The sequence below is a fragment of the Pterocles gutturalis genome, unplaced genomic scaffold, assembly GCF_000699245.1.
Source record: "Pterocles gutturalis isolate BGI_N339 unplaced genomic scaffold, ASM69924v1 scaffold15994, whole genome shotgun sequence".
NCBI classification, from domain to species: domain Eukaryota; kingdom Metazoa; phylum Chordata; class Aves; order Pterocliformes; family Pteroclidae; genus Pterocles; species Pterocles gutturalis.
Window position 1 is genome coordinate 2,490 of NW_010128487.1, and position 15,499 is coordinate 17,988.

At 37.6% G+C, this 15,499-nt stretch overlaps 1 protein-coding gene across 1 annotated transcript; it reads left to right on the forward strand.

Moving 5' to 3' along the window:
- The first annotated feature begins 340 nt into the window (after window positions 1-340).
- Window positions 341-14,897, forward strand: PECR (peroxisomal trans-2-enoyl-CoA reductase). Its single transcript, XM_010079655.1, has 7 exons — window positions 341-496; window positions 8,467-8,632; window positions 9,290-9,371; window positions 11,600-11,696; window positions 13,893-14,003; window positions 14,576-14,687; window positions 14,809-14,897. Exons 1-7 carry the CDS (start codon window positions 341-343, stop codon window positions 14,895-14,897), a joined length of 813 nt encoding a protein of 270 aa, XP_010077957.1.
- Window positions 14,898-15,499: the final 602 nt, after the last annotated feature.

The window sequence follows — 15,499 nt, forward strand, 5'->3', positions numbered from 1 at the left end:
CTGAAATGTCTTTAAATCGCATAATTGATAAATGAGGCAGCTGTGAGCAGAGGCAGCAAAAGTGATGTCTGAAAGCTACTTTGCTGACTCTGCAACTCACAGGCTATCTTCCCTTCTGCAGGAAGGAGAGGGAACCTTGTGAACATTTTTTTGATTGCTCTTTTCCTGGCACAGTGGGATCTTGTTGCTAAGAAGCACCTGACATCAGGCATTTCTCTCTCTTGCAAGAACTTCAACACTGTATCTTCTAGTCAGTGACTAATAAACACACATCCTACAAGATATCTCCATGTTATTAAAAAACTAGCATAACTGTGATTTTACCTATGTTAGCTGAAGGATGTTTCATTTTGTCTCTACAGGTTGCAGTGTTGTTATTGCCTCTCGTAAATTTGACCGATTAAAAGCTGCTGCAGAAGAACTGAATAATACATTCTCTTCTATGAGTCCTGCCAAAGTGACTCCCATACAGTGCAATATTCGCAAAGAAGATGAGGTAAAGACTAGTGATCTTATTCTGGGGCTTAATATGTCAAAAGCATATTGTGTATATAAATTCTCATATCTCCAAAGGTCCTTTTTGGCCCTCTCAAAAGTGGATTAGATCAGGAGACAGGTGCAGTAAAGCACTGTTAAATTGGTCTAGATAAAGATGTGCTTTACAAGGGAAGACTATTTGCTAACCACTTAAGCAAGAAAGCATTTGTAATTGCAGACATTTTTCTGACCATGCATACGTATTTCAGATATTTCTGGGAGACACAGGCCTTGGAACTGGCATGTTCTGTGGCTGAGCCAGAGCCCACTTAGCATGGTTTCTGTGTCACTTTTCTGTGACAGCAGTAAGGGGGTGTTAACTTGTGAAGATGGAGACCTCAGAATAGTTCCTTCAAACAGGAAGTCATAGCATGGAATCTCGATGCAAGTGGCCCTGCATTGCTGGTTTTGCTTGTATTAAAGCGAAAAAACCCCACAGATATTATTATTGGACACATTTCAAATTTTGGTTACAGTTTGAGGTGTGCCTCATTACAAATCTATTACTATCCCAGTTGAGGTTTTTCTTTTTTCTTCGTATTACAAAAAATGGAAGATCAGGAGCAAGAGTATTTAATCCAGGTTCTTCAGAAGTCTGCATTAACCTCCAAATTTTTTAATATGTGTAATTAAACATTTAAAAGTCTGGCATCAGGTTGGACTTTCAATTTATTGAAGACAGCTAGAAAATATTCCAGTAACCACTGATTGCTACATTTTTCTTAATCTTTCAGTGTGTCTGTTAAATTCTAGCATAATTTAAAGAAATATTAATGAACTTTAGTAGCTATGTAGATTCTGGAAGTATCCTAAGATACAACCATAAAGCAAATAAAAAATAAAATTCTTCCCTCATGGAACAGCTTGTGCCATAAAATATTTACAGTGATATACTTTGACTTTCTCTCCTGAAGGAGATGAACCCTGGGGTTGTGCAGTATGTGAGTTCACCTACCAGTGAATTTTAGCTTTGTATTTACTAGCATCATCAGTGCGATATAATAGGTTATGACAGATGTCAGAGGGCAACTTGCATGATTAAAGATACAGGAAAGAAAAGAGGTAAAGAGAGAGAAAAAGCTTAAGCCTTCTTTCACGTCACTGTTCTTGCAGAAAGTACTCTGGCATGCTTAGTAACCTTCTGCAGGTGAATCTTATTTCTGCATCAGTTTAAAAATGAGTTAGTGGGAACTGAAGTGTTCTGTGAAATGGTAGAGGGCTTGGATGGTGAAATGAGGTAATATCCACTAAACAAGCTACCATTTCTTCGTTGTTTCCTGTTTATTAAGTGTGGCTAAATATATATGTGACAAAACAGTCTTAGATGGCTTTGGAGACTTTTTTGAATGTGCTTTTAAAGCCTTTTTTTTTTTTTTTTTTAATAGTGTTGTGAAGGTTTTTAGGCATGATTCTGTGTAACCAGTAGCCATGCTGATATTTGTAGAAACATCTGTCTTTGCTATTACCCTGCAGTTTCATCATAGAATTGTCTCATTTACAGTTTAGTTTTAAGCTCTACTCATTTACAGACACACCAGAACTTTCTTAGAACTTTTCATATGATATTGGAGAAGCCTCTCTCAGGTGTCTCCTGCTAGTGTAAGTTCTCATAAACCATTGTCATTTCATATATTTATCTATTGAAGATATATTTGTCCATTCCAGATGCCTTTCTCCTAGACCAGATATATTTACTGGTTAGAGACATCCTGTGATTTTTGTTCTTTAGCTCTTTTTTTCTGACTCTGTCCTTCTCCCGTAATTCTTTAATGATGAGATTCTCAAAGGCTGATAAATCCTGACCACTTGTTACTTAATTTCTAAAATTACTGTTGGACCAGAAATGTGTGGATCACATTTTCAGCTTTTAAATTTGTAGTAAGCATGGCACTTCCTTACACTTACATGCTTAGTGTTTGTAAGTTGAAACTAGATAAATTAACAATTGGTAACTTACACTGCTAAAAACTTTCAGAACTTGGAACTGAGCGATGTGGCAGATTTTCCACAACCCACTGCTCATTATTGCTTATGTATTATATTTGCTAATAGCAGCAATGGTGAAAATTTTATTCTAATTTGCACTTGATTGCCTCGAGGAGACTAGAAGACAAGCACCTTTGGGCTTTTACTTCTATTTAAAGAGCATCATCCGTCCACTTTCAAAACTTATTCCATTCTTAACCTAAAATTTAGTGCCTGAGACTTGGAGTCTTAGGAACAGAGATCAGTAAAAGATGTAGTGAAGGATTTCTCTAGCCTAGAAGGTAAATCTTGAGTAGAAGCAACACAGCATTATAACTCACTTCAGTGGAAGATGGGGTGAGAGGGCCTTTAAACTTTTGGCTTCCCTTCCAAAAGAAACAAAACTTCTGCAACAGTGTTGGCTCTGTATGCTGTTTATTAATAGCTTTACAACTCATTGTCTGTTTCAGCGTAGTATAAGTGAAGAGTATTTACCTTAGAAACTAATGGAAGCACATTGCTGGATAGAGAGGACAGCCTCTACAATTAGACCCTGTGAAACATTACATCCTCTTTCTCAGCTCTTATACCAGGTACCAAAGAATGTGTGAAGGAGAAAGACCTTATAAATGTTTCAACGTGGGAAAAAAATTTAGGAGTTCAGGCCTCCTTAGTTGTTAGAACTGATCCATCACAGGTTACAAAGCCCAGGAAGCTTCCTGAAAAACTGCATAATTCATTGAGTATATCCTTCTCTTTGACATCTCACTGAAACCTTTCTAAGAGTTAAGGCTTTCTCTTAAAGGAAGCCACCATGATCACCTGTAGGAACAAGCCATCTGTTCTTACTGTAGCATGCCTTTTTTTTTTTTTTTTTTTTCTTTTTCATTCCTCTGTCTCCATCAGTTGTTCGGCATGTCTCTAAAGGTCCCTATGAATTTTGTCCTGGTTTTAATTTTGTAATCAGGCAAACTGGAGGGAAGGCCTTTGAATAGAGGAGATCTAAGAAAGATGAAAGTGCTTTCAAAATTGCCAGATGTTTGGGGGTTTTTTTGCCTCCAATTGCAAATCTTAAAGTAACTGACCTGCTTTGAAGATGACAGAGCTCATTTACCCTAGTTTGGATCTGTGAAATTCAAGCATAAGATTCATCCCTCATCATTCAGTGTAATATGTCTGTTAGAGTTCTTTCTGGCTTAGGAAGAGTCAAAGAAGGTGCAGTGAATTAATTGCTGCAGAAGCTTGATGGCAGATATAATGGGAATAGCTTAATGAATTCAAATTTTTAAGTCTCTTAATCTTCATCCTCAGAGGCCCTCTTGCTTTCTTGCAAAGCTTACTTTTTGTTTAACATGCAAGAAATAATCTTGCTTGATGGAGAATTTTCAACCACTGCATAACCTCTCAGGCTTATTTCTGTCACAAGTTTGCTGCTGCTGCTTTTGGCTAGTTTTCCATTGAGTGTTTTGTAAAGGATAACAAACCTGTTTTGTTTTTAAAGATGGAAGAGTAGAGGGTTCTAGGATGCCAGCAAGAGCAACTGAGGTTTCTAAGTTCTGTCTTCATGGGGCCTTATCTGAAGCAGTGATTGTGTACTTGTCCGTTATCCTGTGGTCTGGAGTGTATGTAGTGATCAATATTGCTTCTTAGTGATTATGAAGCTGAAGTGATTTTAATTATTTGGATATTTTCTAGCACTGCCCACATAATGTGTTAAATATAACATGAACTGGTCAGTTTGCTCTTGCTGAGATGTAGGCCAAACAGCTCAGTGTGTGTGTGTCTTCAAATCAAGTTATTTTTCCAAAATCCGAGGATCTAGTTAGTTAATTCCAGTGCCTCAATGTAATGGTGGCCAGAGTGAAAGAGGAAGACCCCATGCTTTTTCTGTTACGAAAAGAGCTTTCTATTTGTCTTTGTAGGTGTTGGGAAGGGGAAACGTGTTTATGTTTATCTTAAATGTTGAGCTACAGCAAATCTATTGACAGGGGAAAGAAAGACATGAGGAACTTTTTGTGCTTGTAAAGCCTTTGTGCTATGTGCTCTGGATAAACATTTCTTTAACTGTCTTCTGGATAAGTAGAAGATGTATCTAGGTAAGTGAAAGATAAAACCTTGTACTTCTAATAGGCCACTGCTCTTCTTGACATCAGCAATTCAGAATTCTGTGCACAGTGTCCCCTTTCCATACTTGAGCTCCAGCAACAACAACTGCTACTGGACCAGACCCTGAGGGTAAAACCTATCACTTGGACATACGACAAACAAGACTCCTTGAGATGGACTCAATACAGTACTATTTAGCACTTACCTTGTGTCCGAGCTCACTAGTAGCTTTTCTTTCCCAATAAACTTTATAGCTTAGCATAGTCTCAATTGGTTTATAGGTGCTTGATGCCTGTCTTTGTGAAGCCTGTAATGGAAGACTGGCTTGGTGGGGAGCTGTAGATAAGAGGTTCCTGTTGTTGTACTTCAAAATAACACAGCAACAACATAAAGTAAAAATACCTGTTATTACTGCAATAATGCCTACTAGTGCTAGCCCCCAAATAGCAAATCTCTAACACTCTGTAGTGTGTAGTTTTCCTGCTATGCAAGTTCAAGGTGACCTGCGAATGCATGTGGACATTTGTCCTTTTTCTCTGTGTCAGCGAGTACTGTCATCTCAGTTATCTGAGAAAATGTGCCACTGCATAATACTTTTGAGTTGCAGTCACACAAAAAAGGTTTTTATTGAAGAGCTCCAGTCTTCTGGCTGTGTCTGAGGTGCCTCATTTTGTTCTTTTAGGTCTTTTTCAGAAGAATGGCTTAAAATGTTAGCCCTTGTGCAGTTTTTCTTTGCTTACAGAGAAAGTCTTTAGTGGCTTTTTTATTAAGTTCTTTCCATGTAGATTTTTAATATTTAGGAACAGAAAGGAATCTTTAGTTCTTGCTATGATTTAAATGGGTTCTACCAGGCTCTCGCTCTCACTGTGCTGGTGGCTGCTGTCCCCAGGTTTACTGTAATTGGGAGAAGCACTGCACTGATGCTTTCTCTACAACACAGAAGACACTGAAGATTGCTACAGTTGGAGCCATCTGAACTGTCACTGAAGAGTCTGCTAGCCTGTGCTGGCTTTCAGAAAGCAGAACTGATATGCATATTTTTTTTTATTGCCCTGAGAATATGGTGTGACAAGTGGGAAGAGCAACAGAGTTTCTTAAGATACAACATGTGAACCATTTTGAGTTGATATGTCATAACAGGTTTTCTCCATTTGTTGAGAACTTGCTTGTAATGTCTCTCCTCAGTGGTTTTTTTCTTCTGTTAATTTGTTGTTTGTTGGGTTTTTTTACAATTCTTCATATTATCCCTTTTCTTCTCTCTCTGTTTTTTCTACCCAGCCTGAATGGCCTTAGTCTGTTCAAATATTCCTTCTACTGAAACCATTTTTCTTCCAGAAATGAGCCCATACTTCAGTGATTTATGGAAAAACAATATTCAAAGCAAGATTATCAGGCTGACGGGGAGGAATTTGATATTGCTGAGCAAAGCATAACTTTTGCTGCCTAGCAAGACATAAGTTACTTTTCTCTGGTTGTGAGCAAACCTGGAAGACTTTGTGGCATGATGGTTCTTACAAGTCATGGGTTTGGGACTGCTGTCACAGATGTGGGTTTTTTTTGGTGTTTTTTTTTCCTTAGATCCCACAAGCTGCAGTGACTGATGTGAGAAATAAGATGACATTCAGAACTTAAAGGTGGTGATTTAGGTATAAAAATTATTTTCTTGAGGCATTTTTTCTCAGCAGACATTAGTTTTTCAATCAGGCTTCAGTCACTATATGTTTGTTTAGGTTTTCTTCTTCAGAGAGGTGCGTCCTTCCAGGATCCATACGATTCTGTTAAACCATCCTGAACTGTTAGCAGCAAAACCTGTAAGGCAGCTATTTATGAGACTTGAGTTGGTGACACTCGTGGTGAGATATCGATCATGCATTGCTTGTTCTTTTATTTCTGAGGTTTTTTACTGCTAACTCCGTACAGAGGAAGGCTGATTGATATCCTTCCCCCAGTCAAGTCTGTCTCAGCAGCAGCATCGCTCCTGCTGTTTGTTTTTTGGGGTTTTTTTGGTCTGTGCTTTCTTTGACCACAGATGCTAGATTAACTTATATATGCTTGTTGTGGTTTTAAACCCAGCTAGCAGCAAACAAGTACCACACAGCCACTCACTTGCCCTCCCCCATTCCCCAGGGATGGGGGAGAGAATTAAAGGGGTAAAGGGAAAACAGACTCGTGGGTTGAGATAAGAACAATTTAATAACTAAACTACAATAAAATTGAAAATAGTAATAATAACAATAATAATCTTAATAATAATATATACAGATGTACAAATGAGTAATACACAGTGAAACTGCTCACCACCCAATGACTAAGCTCAGCCTGTTCCCAGCTAATGATCGCGGGGAGTCCCGAAACCACAATCCCAGAGAAGAGATAAGAGCCCAAGCATCCAAGAGACTGAGAGCTGACTGAAAGAGTGACACGGCCCCAAAAGAGAGGGAGAGACGACCCAGAGCGAGAGGGGCAACCCAGAGAGAGAGAGAGAGAGAGAGATGGCCTGACATGGAATATACCATTGGCCAGTTTGGGTCTCAATGCTATACCTAAGGTCAAATCCTAGGCTAGTAACTGGAGCTGTGCTCTCTCCCAGCTTCTCCTGCACCTGCAGACACTGGCAGAGCAGAGAAGCTGAAAAGTCCTTGACTGTCCTGTCAGCAACTGTAGCCATCAGTATGTTATCAGCCTTCTCCTGAGCACAATTCCAAAACACAGCCTCACACTAGCTGCTATGAAGAAAGCTACCTCTGTCCCAGACGAAACTAGGATAATGCTTGAGTAGGAACAACTGATGCACGTTACCTGGTTATGATAGTTAATGTAAGCAGGAAACAGTCATGTTCTCCCATTTCCCGTTTCTTGAAATAAAGGTTAAATTATTAATCATTTGCTATAGAGTTCTTATTGCTATCTCGTAACAGGAAGAATACATCAGCTTTAGTATCTGTATAATCTTTGAATGCTTTGAAATACATTCCCCTCCAGAAGTTCTTTTGTGTTTAATGTTAAGTGTGTGGCAAAAAATGCTGTACTTCCAAAACAAAAGATAAGGCAGAAGGCTTAGCTTACAGCCTGTTGCTCAGATTAGGTCAGTGTTAGAGCTAGGTTTAGATTCTCAAAATCTCTTTCCTTCCATATGAAGTCAAGTCACTCCTCCTCTGCACTGACAGCTCTTTAAGTGAATGAATAAAATGTCTATTGCTATTTGCTGTTAATACCTTCTCAGAGTGCCCAAAGGTAAATAGTGCCAGACAGTGCTCTTGATCATAAGTATTCATCCTGCTTATAGACAGAAGGTATCTGCTTAGTCAAATATTCACCTTCATTTTGCTAAAGAAGACAACTTGTAGTGTTTCCAGCACATTTTAGAGTTCATGTTTTATAGGGTAACAAACTAACCTTCTTGGTCTGTGTAAGAAAATTGACTGTTGTCAATTCATATGTCAGAGATTTAGTGAAAGTACAAAATTTCTAGATAAGAATGTTAAAACTTGACAAGATGACTTATGTTTTCTCTTTAAAATGCTCAGGTATATGGGTCAGATGAAAATTGATGGGTCTTAAGTACCAAGCTTTTGTGTGTGTTTGTTTCCGCAAACCTTCAGTGGCTTAAATTCCCTTCTTCTCTCAGTGCTGGTATTTTATGTAGCATCTGTGTTATACTAGGAAGATTTCCTAAGTAAACATGGACTCAGTCTAGTCCTTCGTGGCTGATTAAACCTGTCATACCAATCTTCCAGCCTCTCTGAAGGCTGGTGCCTCCTCTTCATGTGTGAAAAGGATATGGAAGAAAATACTGTCTGAGAATGAAATTGGATTTATAGCTCAATCAGCAAACCACACTAAAAAATACTGTTTCAGGTAGAAGCTTTGGTGAAGTCCACACTGAGTCTGCATGGGAAGATTGACTTCCTGGTGAATAATGGAGGGGGCCAATTCACAAGTCCTGCTGAATCCATCCGTGCGAAAGGCTGGAATGCTGTGATAGACACAAATCTGACAGGGACCTTCTACTGCTGCAGATCAGGTAAGGACTGAACATCAAGCCTTTTCTGTTTACCTGTTTTGTTTTTTACAGCAGTACCAGAAGACAAGGGTAAAGTTTCCCTACCTTCTTTTTTCACACGCGTATCTGACAGTGGATATTTGCTTTCATGAATCTCATCCAAAGCTGTACATTAAACTACACATTACATTTGTTCATATGTACAAACACATTTAGGCAAGTATGATCTTCTGGTTAAGACCAGGTTTGGGGGGTCAGTTGGCTTGGATACTCACTTAAAAGACTATAGGAAAACCATTTAGCTTCTGTGGCCTGTATTCACTCTGTGTAATACAGGAAAATATTTCTCTCCCATCAGCAGTGTAAATTTAAAGTTAAATTTAAGTATGATACATGAATCTCAGATAGCATTGGGAATGTGGAAATTAAAGTAATTTATGTGGAAGCATGAAATCTAGATTTCTGTCAGAAGGTTTCTTGACAAACACTGAGCCTTACCTGGACCACACCTGTTATCTCACCAAAGCTGTGGTGAGGCCATGGTACAAAGAGCAGATTGTTTATCTAAATCTGCACAGGAAATGTGTAGTGTAATTGGAGTTATTTGGCTTCCAGTTGGCAAGTTCATTTGTATGCATTTCTTCTGGTATTTATAGGTTATCTTCCTCCTTCATACAGTGTACAATGCCTGGATGCAGGAACACGGAGGAGTCATTGTCAATATCACTGCCGCCGTGAGAAATGGGTTTCCTGGAATGTCGTAATATATATTTTAATTTTACATTTTTCTATATTTTTCCCTAATTGCTCCTAAATACTTCATTTTAGAAAGGTATGCACTGGGCAGCAGCAGAGTGTAGGAATACAGTAGTTAGGTCAAGAGAGACCAATAGTATCACTTGGCTGTATGTGTGGGGATCTCTTATAATTCAGTAGAGACTACAGGAGTAAATTAAATCTCTGGTCTCTGTCAGCTTGTTTGTAAGAAACTATGAAGCAAGACTTGCCCAGTGAAGCTTTCACTGGAAATGGTATGCTAGTGGGACTAGTTGCACTGAAATGTATCCTTTACTTGTTCTCTCTCCAAATTTCTGGATGGTTTGCAAGAACTTGGCACCTGTTGTTTTCCTCTTCTACTGGCAGTTCACAAGTCTTGATGATGTAATGAGTTATGGGAGTTGGACTGGGAGACGGGAGTAGGAGGAACATTTCTAGTATGTTACCAGGTTTTGGCTCTGTCCTTCATGTCACGTAGTGCCTGCCTTTCCCATCTTCCTTTTTACTCTCACTTTGTATCCATCTTTCTTGGAGAAGGCCTCTGATGCAGAGAATTGGTTCTATTTGCTCTGCTCCTTTCTTGACTGGCAGCAGGCTCATGGGTACAATCATATTACCATGTTTGTAATTCTTTTATATTGACACAAATGATTACAGCTGTTTGCATGAAAATGCGGCATCCTCTCCAAATCTGTATGTGTACTGTATTTCTTCAAATTTCTTTACACTCAAAATAGAGGTGAACAGGAGTCTTACGATTTGAAACTTTTCCACCAAACATGTTCCAATTTGTTGTATGATAAATAATGTTCATAAAATTTATTTTTTCCAGTTATTTTCTTTTCAAAGGGAATTTTGAAGTTGTCAAAATGCCTCATTTTGACAGTTTATTAAGTGAAAAAAGTCTGAATTTATTCTTTGACACTACCTTTTTTTAAACTTTGAAACTTAATTTCTCTTGAAGAAAATCTGAAAATATAATTTAAGCAAATGTTACATTACCGCTCTTTGTCCTGATTCAGGGTTGAAACTTTTCAAAATTTAAAATTCTTAAGGAACAGCAGAATATTTTCTCACTAGCCTTGTTCTTGGCAGTACAAGATAAATTTAGAGATCCACAGGGTGGTGCTGAAGCTACAGTTATTTGAGTTTCCCCACTGGTTAAGTCTGGTTGAATTGTCACGGCAAATAGACAGAAGCTCTATTTGAGAGTTGAACCAAGAGGTAAAATACCTAATTCTGAATAGTGGAAAAAAAGTTTTCCAAATAACTATTGTGTGTGGATGTAGACAGATAGACAAAACTACCTTTCTATTAAATTCCTGTTAAATGTATACTTGTTCTAGAAATGTGCTATTGAAAAAGACTTGCCTTTACAAATCCAGTCACAACTCATGCCAAAAATCACCTGATACCATTTTTTATAAGTATTAATTTTGAACATAAAACTAGTCAAGTTTGTTTGCTTATAGTGTGCCTGGAGGTTATTTATTTCTAGCCTAAACATATTAATAAGCTGGATTTTCTTATGTTTTTCTTAAGTTTTTCTTATGCCTTTCCTGGTATTTGAGCAGCTATCATATCTATCTCCTCTAAGTCTGTTTTGCTTGGCTAAAGGAACTAAGTTCTGTTATTTTTCTCTGAGTCCCGCTTTCCGCTATTCATCACTGTAGTAATTTTATGTGCATTTGTTCAAGCTTGTAATAATTTCAGACTAGTTTCCTATAGCAGTAAGGTGTAGAAGATCACTCTGCCTATGGTCATCTCTGTCTCCACTGACCTAATAGTAATTTTTGAATAGTGGCTTATTTTAATCATGTTTGTTGGAAAATCTAAACTATTTTTCGACCCACTGTCCTCCTGTGTGTTGCTTTACCTGTGCAGCCTACGTTTCATAGTTTTACACAGTTTGAACTTTGTCTCCAGTTGTTTTTCATTTTATAAGCTGCCTTCTGCAGTAGAATGTAGCTGACCTCATGTCACACTGGGGAAGAGATGATAAGTATTTCCAGAAATGACAGGAAATCATAGCATAGCTTGTTTAAACTGTGAAGCTGTGGTCAAACTTAGAAATAAGAAAATCTCTCTCTCAGACGGTTGGTCCAGCCATTGAAAACTACTCTGACTACCCCAGTGAGGCTGTGCTAGAGTTAGCGTTGGGCACTGTTAGCTGAGGGAACAGATGCTTCTTTTGCTTTCTTTCCTCAATAGGCATTCAGCAGCTGCAAGAGCTGCAGTGAATAATCTGACCAAGACTTTGGCTTTAGAATGGGCCCACAGCGGAGTAAGAATCAACAGCGTTGCTCCTGTAAGTAACAGCAAACGATCTGATTAAGCTTAGCCATCATGCATGTTCATAGTTAAAACTTTCAGACCAAAAGGGATTTTAAAATCTGTAGTCTGTAACTCTTTGTGGATTATTTATGTATTTATTTATTTATAATCTGCATTCTTCAGGACACTTGAGAGTGTTTTGTGCTGTTTGGATGACGAGCCAGAGATGTGAAAAAATTACTTCTGCTTTTTGCTTTGACTTGGAACTCTTGTTTTTTTGTTTGGTTTTGTTTTTTTTTTTTTTCCCCCTAGCTTAATGAAATTATATGAAATGATACCTGGGAGGAGTTGGTAACCTATCTTACAAACACTTTGCTTTGTGTTTCAGTAATGATTACGTTATTTCTGAGTTAACAAAACTTTTTCTATTTGAGGTTCAGATATGCTGATGGTTTTCACTTATGTTTACGAAGTTATTTAGAAAATCTCTGAATGTGTCACATAATGTCTTTTACTTCATCTTCTACATGTTGTTAGATTTGTTTTAGGCATAAAAAGGCTGTATTTGGAATGGATCTTCTCTCAAAGAAACTATGTGTAAAAATATGTGTTCTGATTTTTTTTTTTAATCAAATATATGCAGACAGGAAACCACTATACAGATCAGCTAAAATATGCCTGCTACATTTCTGAGAAAGTAGGTAGCATGTAGGAGTTGTTCTAAATAACTGTATGGAAAGAGCAGCTATACTTTCTAGTGCATGGTGCTGCAAACACAGAGGTTATATAGAAGCCCTAGCTTTGACATCTGTGATTGTGTGATCTGTGTAATCTTCACTCTTAACCACAATTTAATTTGCACATTTACTCTCTTGAAAACAAAAGAGGAAAGATAAACTTTGTCCAGGTACTTCTACATTCAGAATTTATCTTATCTCACAGTATAGTTAAGTGTCAGATTTGTTTAAGTGGTCCCTTGGAAGATCTTTCTACTGTCTTTGTAGGATGTCTGTGTATCTTGCTGTGCCTCCTGTCCTAAAACATCTGGTGTGCTTTCTTTGGCATAGCACAGAATGCCTAATGGCAGATGTGTGATGATCATTCAGGTAGTGGCTCTTCCATAGCCTCTGTGAGGCACAACTCATCCAGAGACTTGTTAAATATTAAGATCTACTGGCTTGTTTTTCCTGTTCATTTGTTTTTCCTGATTTATCAAGTCTTGGGGAAGTAAGCAATTATGACAGCATTATTATGTGAATATATTTTTCAGGCATGCTAATTGCCTAATGAATCATACTAATTATACTTTATAGCACACATCAAAAGAAGTTTTTGACAAGAAAGCACTTTGGTGGTTTGGCTCTTTGAGAAGTATTTGCTAGCTTTGTTACTATGCTGGTAACAAAAATCCGTGTTGCAGTTTATATCCTGTTACCTTTATTTTCACATTAGGCCTGTGGTAACCATAAAAAACTGTTACTACTTTATAGGAGCAGAGTAACATGTATGGAATGGTGAAACATGCATTCTAAAAAAAAATGGTTTCACATATGAGTTACTTCCGTAGCTCCCAAAATATAGTCACTCACATTTCACTGATATCTTAGAAATCTTAGCATGTACTCCACAAATTAATTCAAATTTTGTTATCTTACTTAAACTTGAGTCACAAAGATTCTGTCATAACTAATCTATGTAACCCTGTGTTCCCATTGCTGTAGCCTTCATCTTCCCTCTCAAGACTAAACTGGACTGTATAATCACCAGAGCAAAGAGAGTCACCTTTTTCTATTCTATAGCGGCTAAGTAGGGAGAGTCTGAATTCTGACTGTGAAATCTGTCTGCTAGTGTTCTTACAGATTACAGGAAACTGTTGACAACTTGTTCTTGGGGCTTTGTAGTTTTCTGCTGCAAGCTAATATGAAATGCTTGTAATTTCAAAAGTCTTTGAATATCTTCTTTATACTCTCCGCTTCATAGCTACTGAAATGACGGTGAAGAATTGGAATAATCTGAATTATTGCACTTGAAAAGAGATGTGGCTACCAGCCAAATTACCTTCTTATATAAATTGTACTATTCCATTAAATTTAAAAACTTGCATTCAAGTGCTGTTTAGATACTTTAATCACACAGAAAATCCCAGTAATGACAACTTCTCAATTTTACAATGATCAGAGTTTAAACATATGCAAGAGAACTTACTTTTCACTATGCTGTTTTAAAACAGGGAATAGTATTTTCAGAAACTGCTGTTGCAAACTATGGAGAACAAGGTACAGTGATGTGGTTAAGGAGTATACCAAAGGTTCCTGCCAAGAGGTCAGCAGTTCCTGAGGAGGTAATGTATTTCAGAATATTTGTGATAATTCTACTTCTGTGTGTCTATTTTGAAGACACTTTATTATATGGAGAACAAAAAATACTTAATTTTGCACTGTGATGGAATATTAGAAAAGAAAAAAGCTTGTAGAAATGTGTAGTAGTGCCAAGTGGGAGACTTAACCACTGTTACACTGAACATTTAATTTAGATGCCTCTTACAGATGAAGTATTTCATAGTAGACATTAGTTCATGAAAAGGTTGATTTCCAGCAGAGAGGACTCAAGGAATTAATAATGTGAAAGTGTATTTTAAAAGTACCTAGCTCTCTTCCACCAAGAATGTGCATCTTTGATAAACTGGTCAACTTTTTTGGGTTTTTTTTGGCATCTGATGCTGATCTTTAGAAGCTTACTAGTTTTCATCTGTTTGATGTTTGTGGCTGGAAAGATGGCTTTAAGACTGTGACAGTTTTCATTACTGAGTAGAAAACATTGCTGTGTCTTGCCTGTAAAAGTTTTTACAGGCATCTTTGACATGAACAATTCCCAGCAGTTTAAGAAAGATTAAAATTGTCACTCTTTTGTTAGATTTCTCCTGTAGTGTGTTTCCTACTGTCTCCAGCTGCTTCTTACATAACTGGGATAACCGTGGTTGTGGATGGTGGCCAAAGTTTATATAGCAATGCCCTAGAAATACCGGGTAAGAAATGGGCTACAAAATGGGCTTCAAGTGATGGAAATTGGGCAGTGGGAGGACACAAAAGCAAAATGCCTAGTTTCTCAGTCAACTAAATATGTTGGTTTTACTTGTTTTTCCTCAGATCATGACAGATGGCCCTCACCACCAGAAGGAAAAAATTCTGAAATGCTTAAACAACTTATTTCTGGCAAGTTCAAGCCAAAGCTGTAAAAGAATGAGATTTCATCTTATTCTCAGTTGCACACTTGCTGATAATCTCACTTTGTGATTTGGCCTTATTATTCTCAATAATATATTTTTTTGCTCATACATAACTACATTGAATGCCTTGATTTGTGTTTGTTTATATTTAAAACTTGGAAGGCTGTACATTGTAATTTCTTCTCTGGAAACACTCACTGCCCTGAAAACATCCACTCTCTTGGAAAGGGAACTACAAAAGATGGATTCTCCATTTGCACAGGCATTAAGTAGTGAAGAATCTCAGTCAGAAGTTAATTAAAAATATTTACTTAGAAGTGAAGGGGGCAGAGAGGGAATGTTTCAGAATCCTATCCTGCATTAATTTGGGGAGACAGTAGTTTAAATCTCTGTTATTAGTGGCATCAGTAACCCTTGAGGTAGCTGTTAGCTCAACACTGTTTCTGTTCAGCCACACACAGAGTGTTCAACAATTATTTTAAAGACTAAGCAGAGGTATTTCCTTGAAAAGAATTAAAAACAAGGCAGACTACTGTTATTAATGTTCCAAACTAATATCACATATCATATTGGGAATGTTTTGAATTGTTTGCAGATATAAGGACATAATG

What these genes read in the sequence shown, in the direction of transcription:
- PECR (XM_010079655.1), top strand. Translation starts at nt 341, where the DNA reads ATGTTTCATTTTGTCTCTACAGGTTGCAGTGTTGTTATTGCCTCTCGT. An exon ending in GAATCAACAGCGTTGCTCCT is followed by an intron (nt 11,697 to 13,892) that starts GTAAGTAACAGC and finishes GTTTTAAAACAG; the next exon opens with GGAATAGTATTTTCAGAAAC. An exon ending in GGTCAGCAGTTCCTGAGGAG is followed by an intron (nt 14,004 to 14,575) that starts GTAATGTATTTC and finishes CTCTTTTGTTAG; the next exon opens with ATTTCTCCTGTAGTGTGTTT.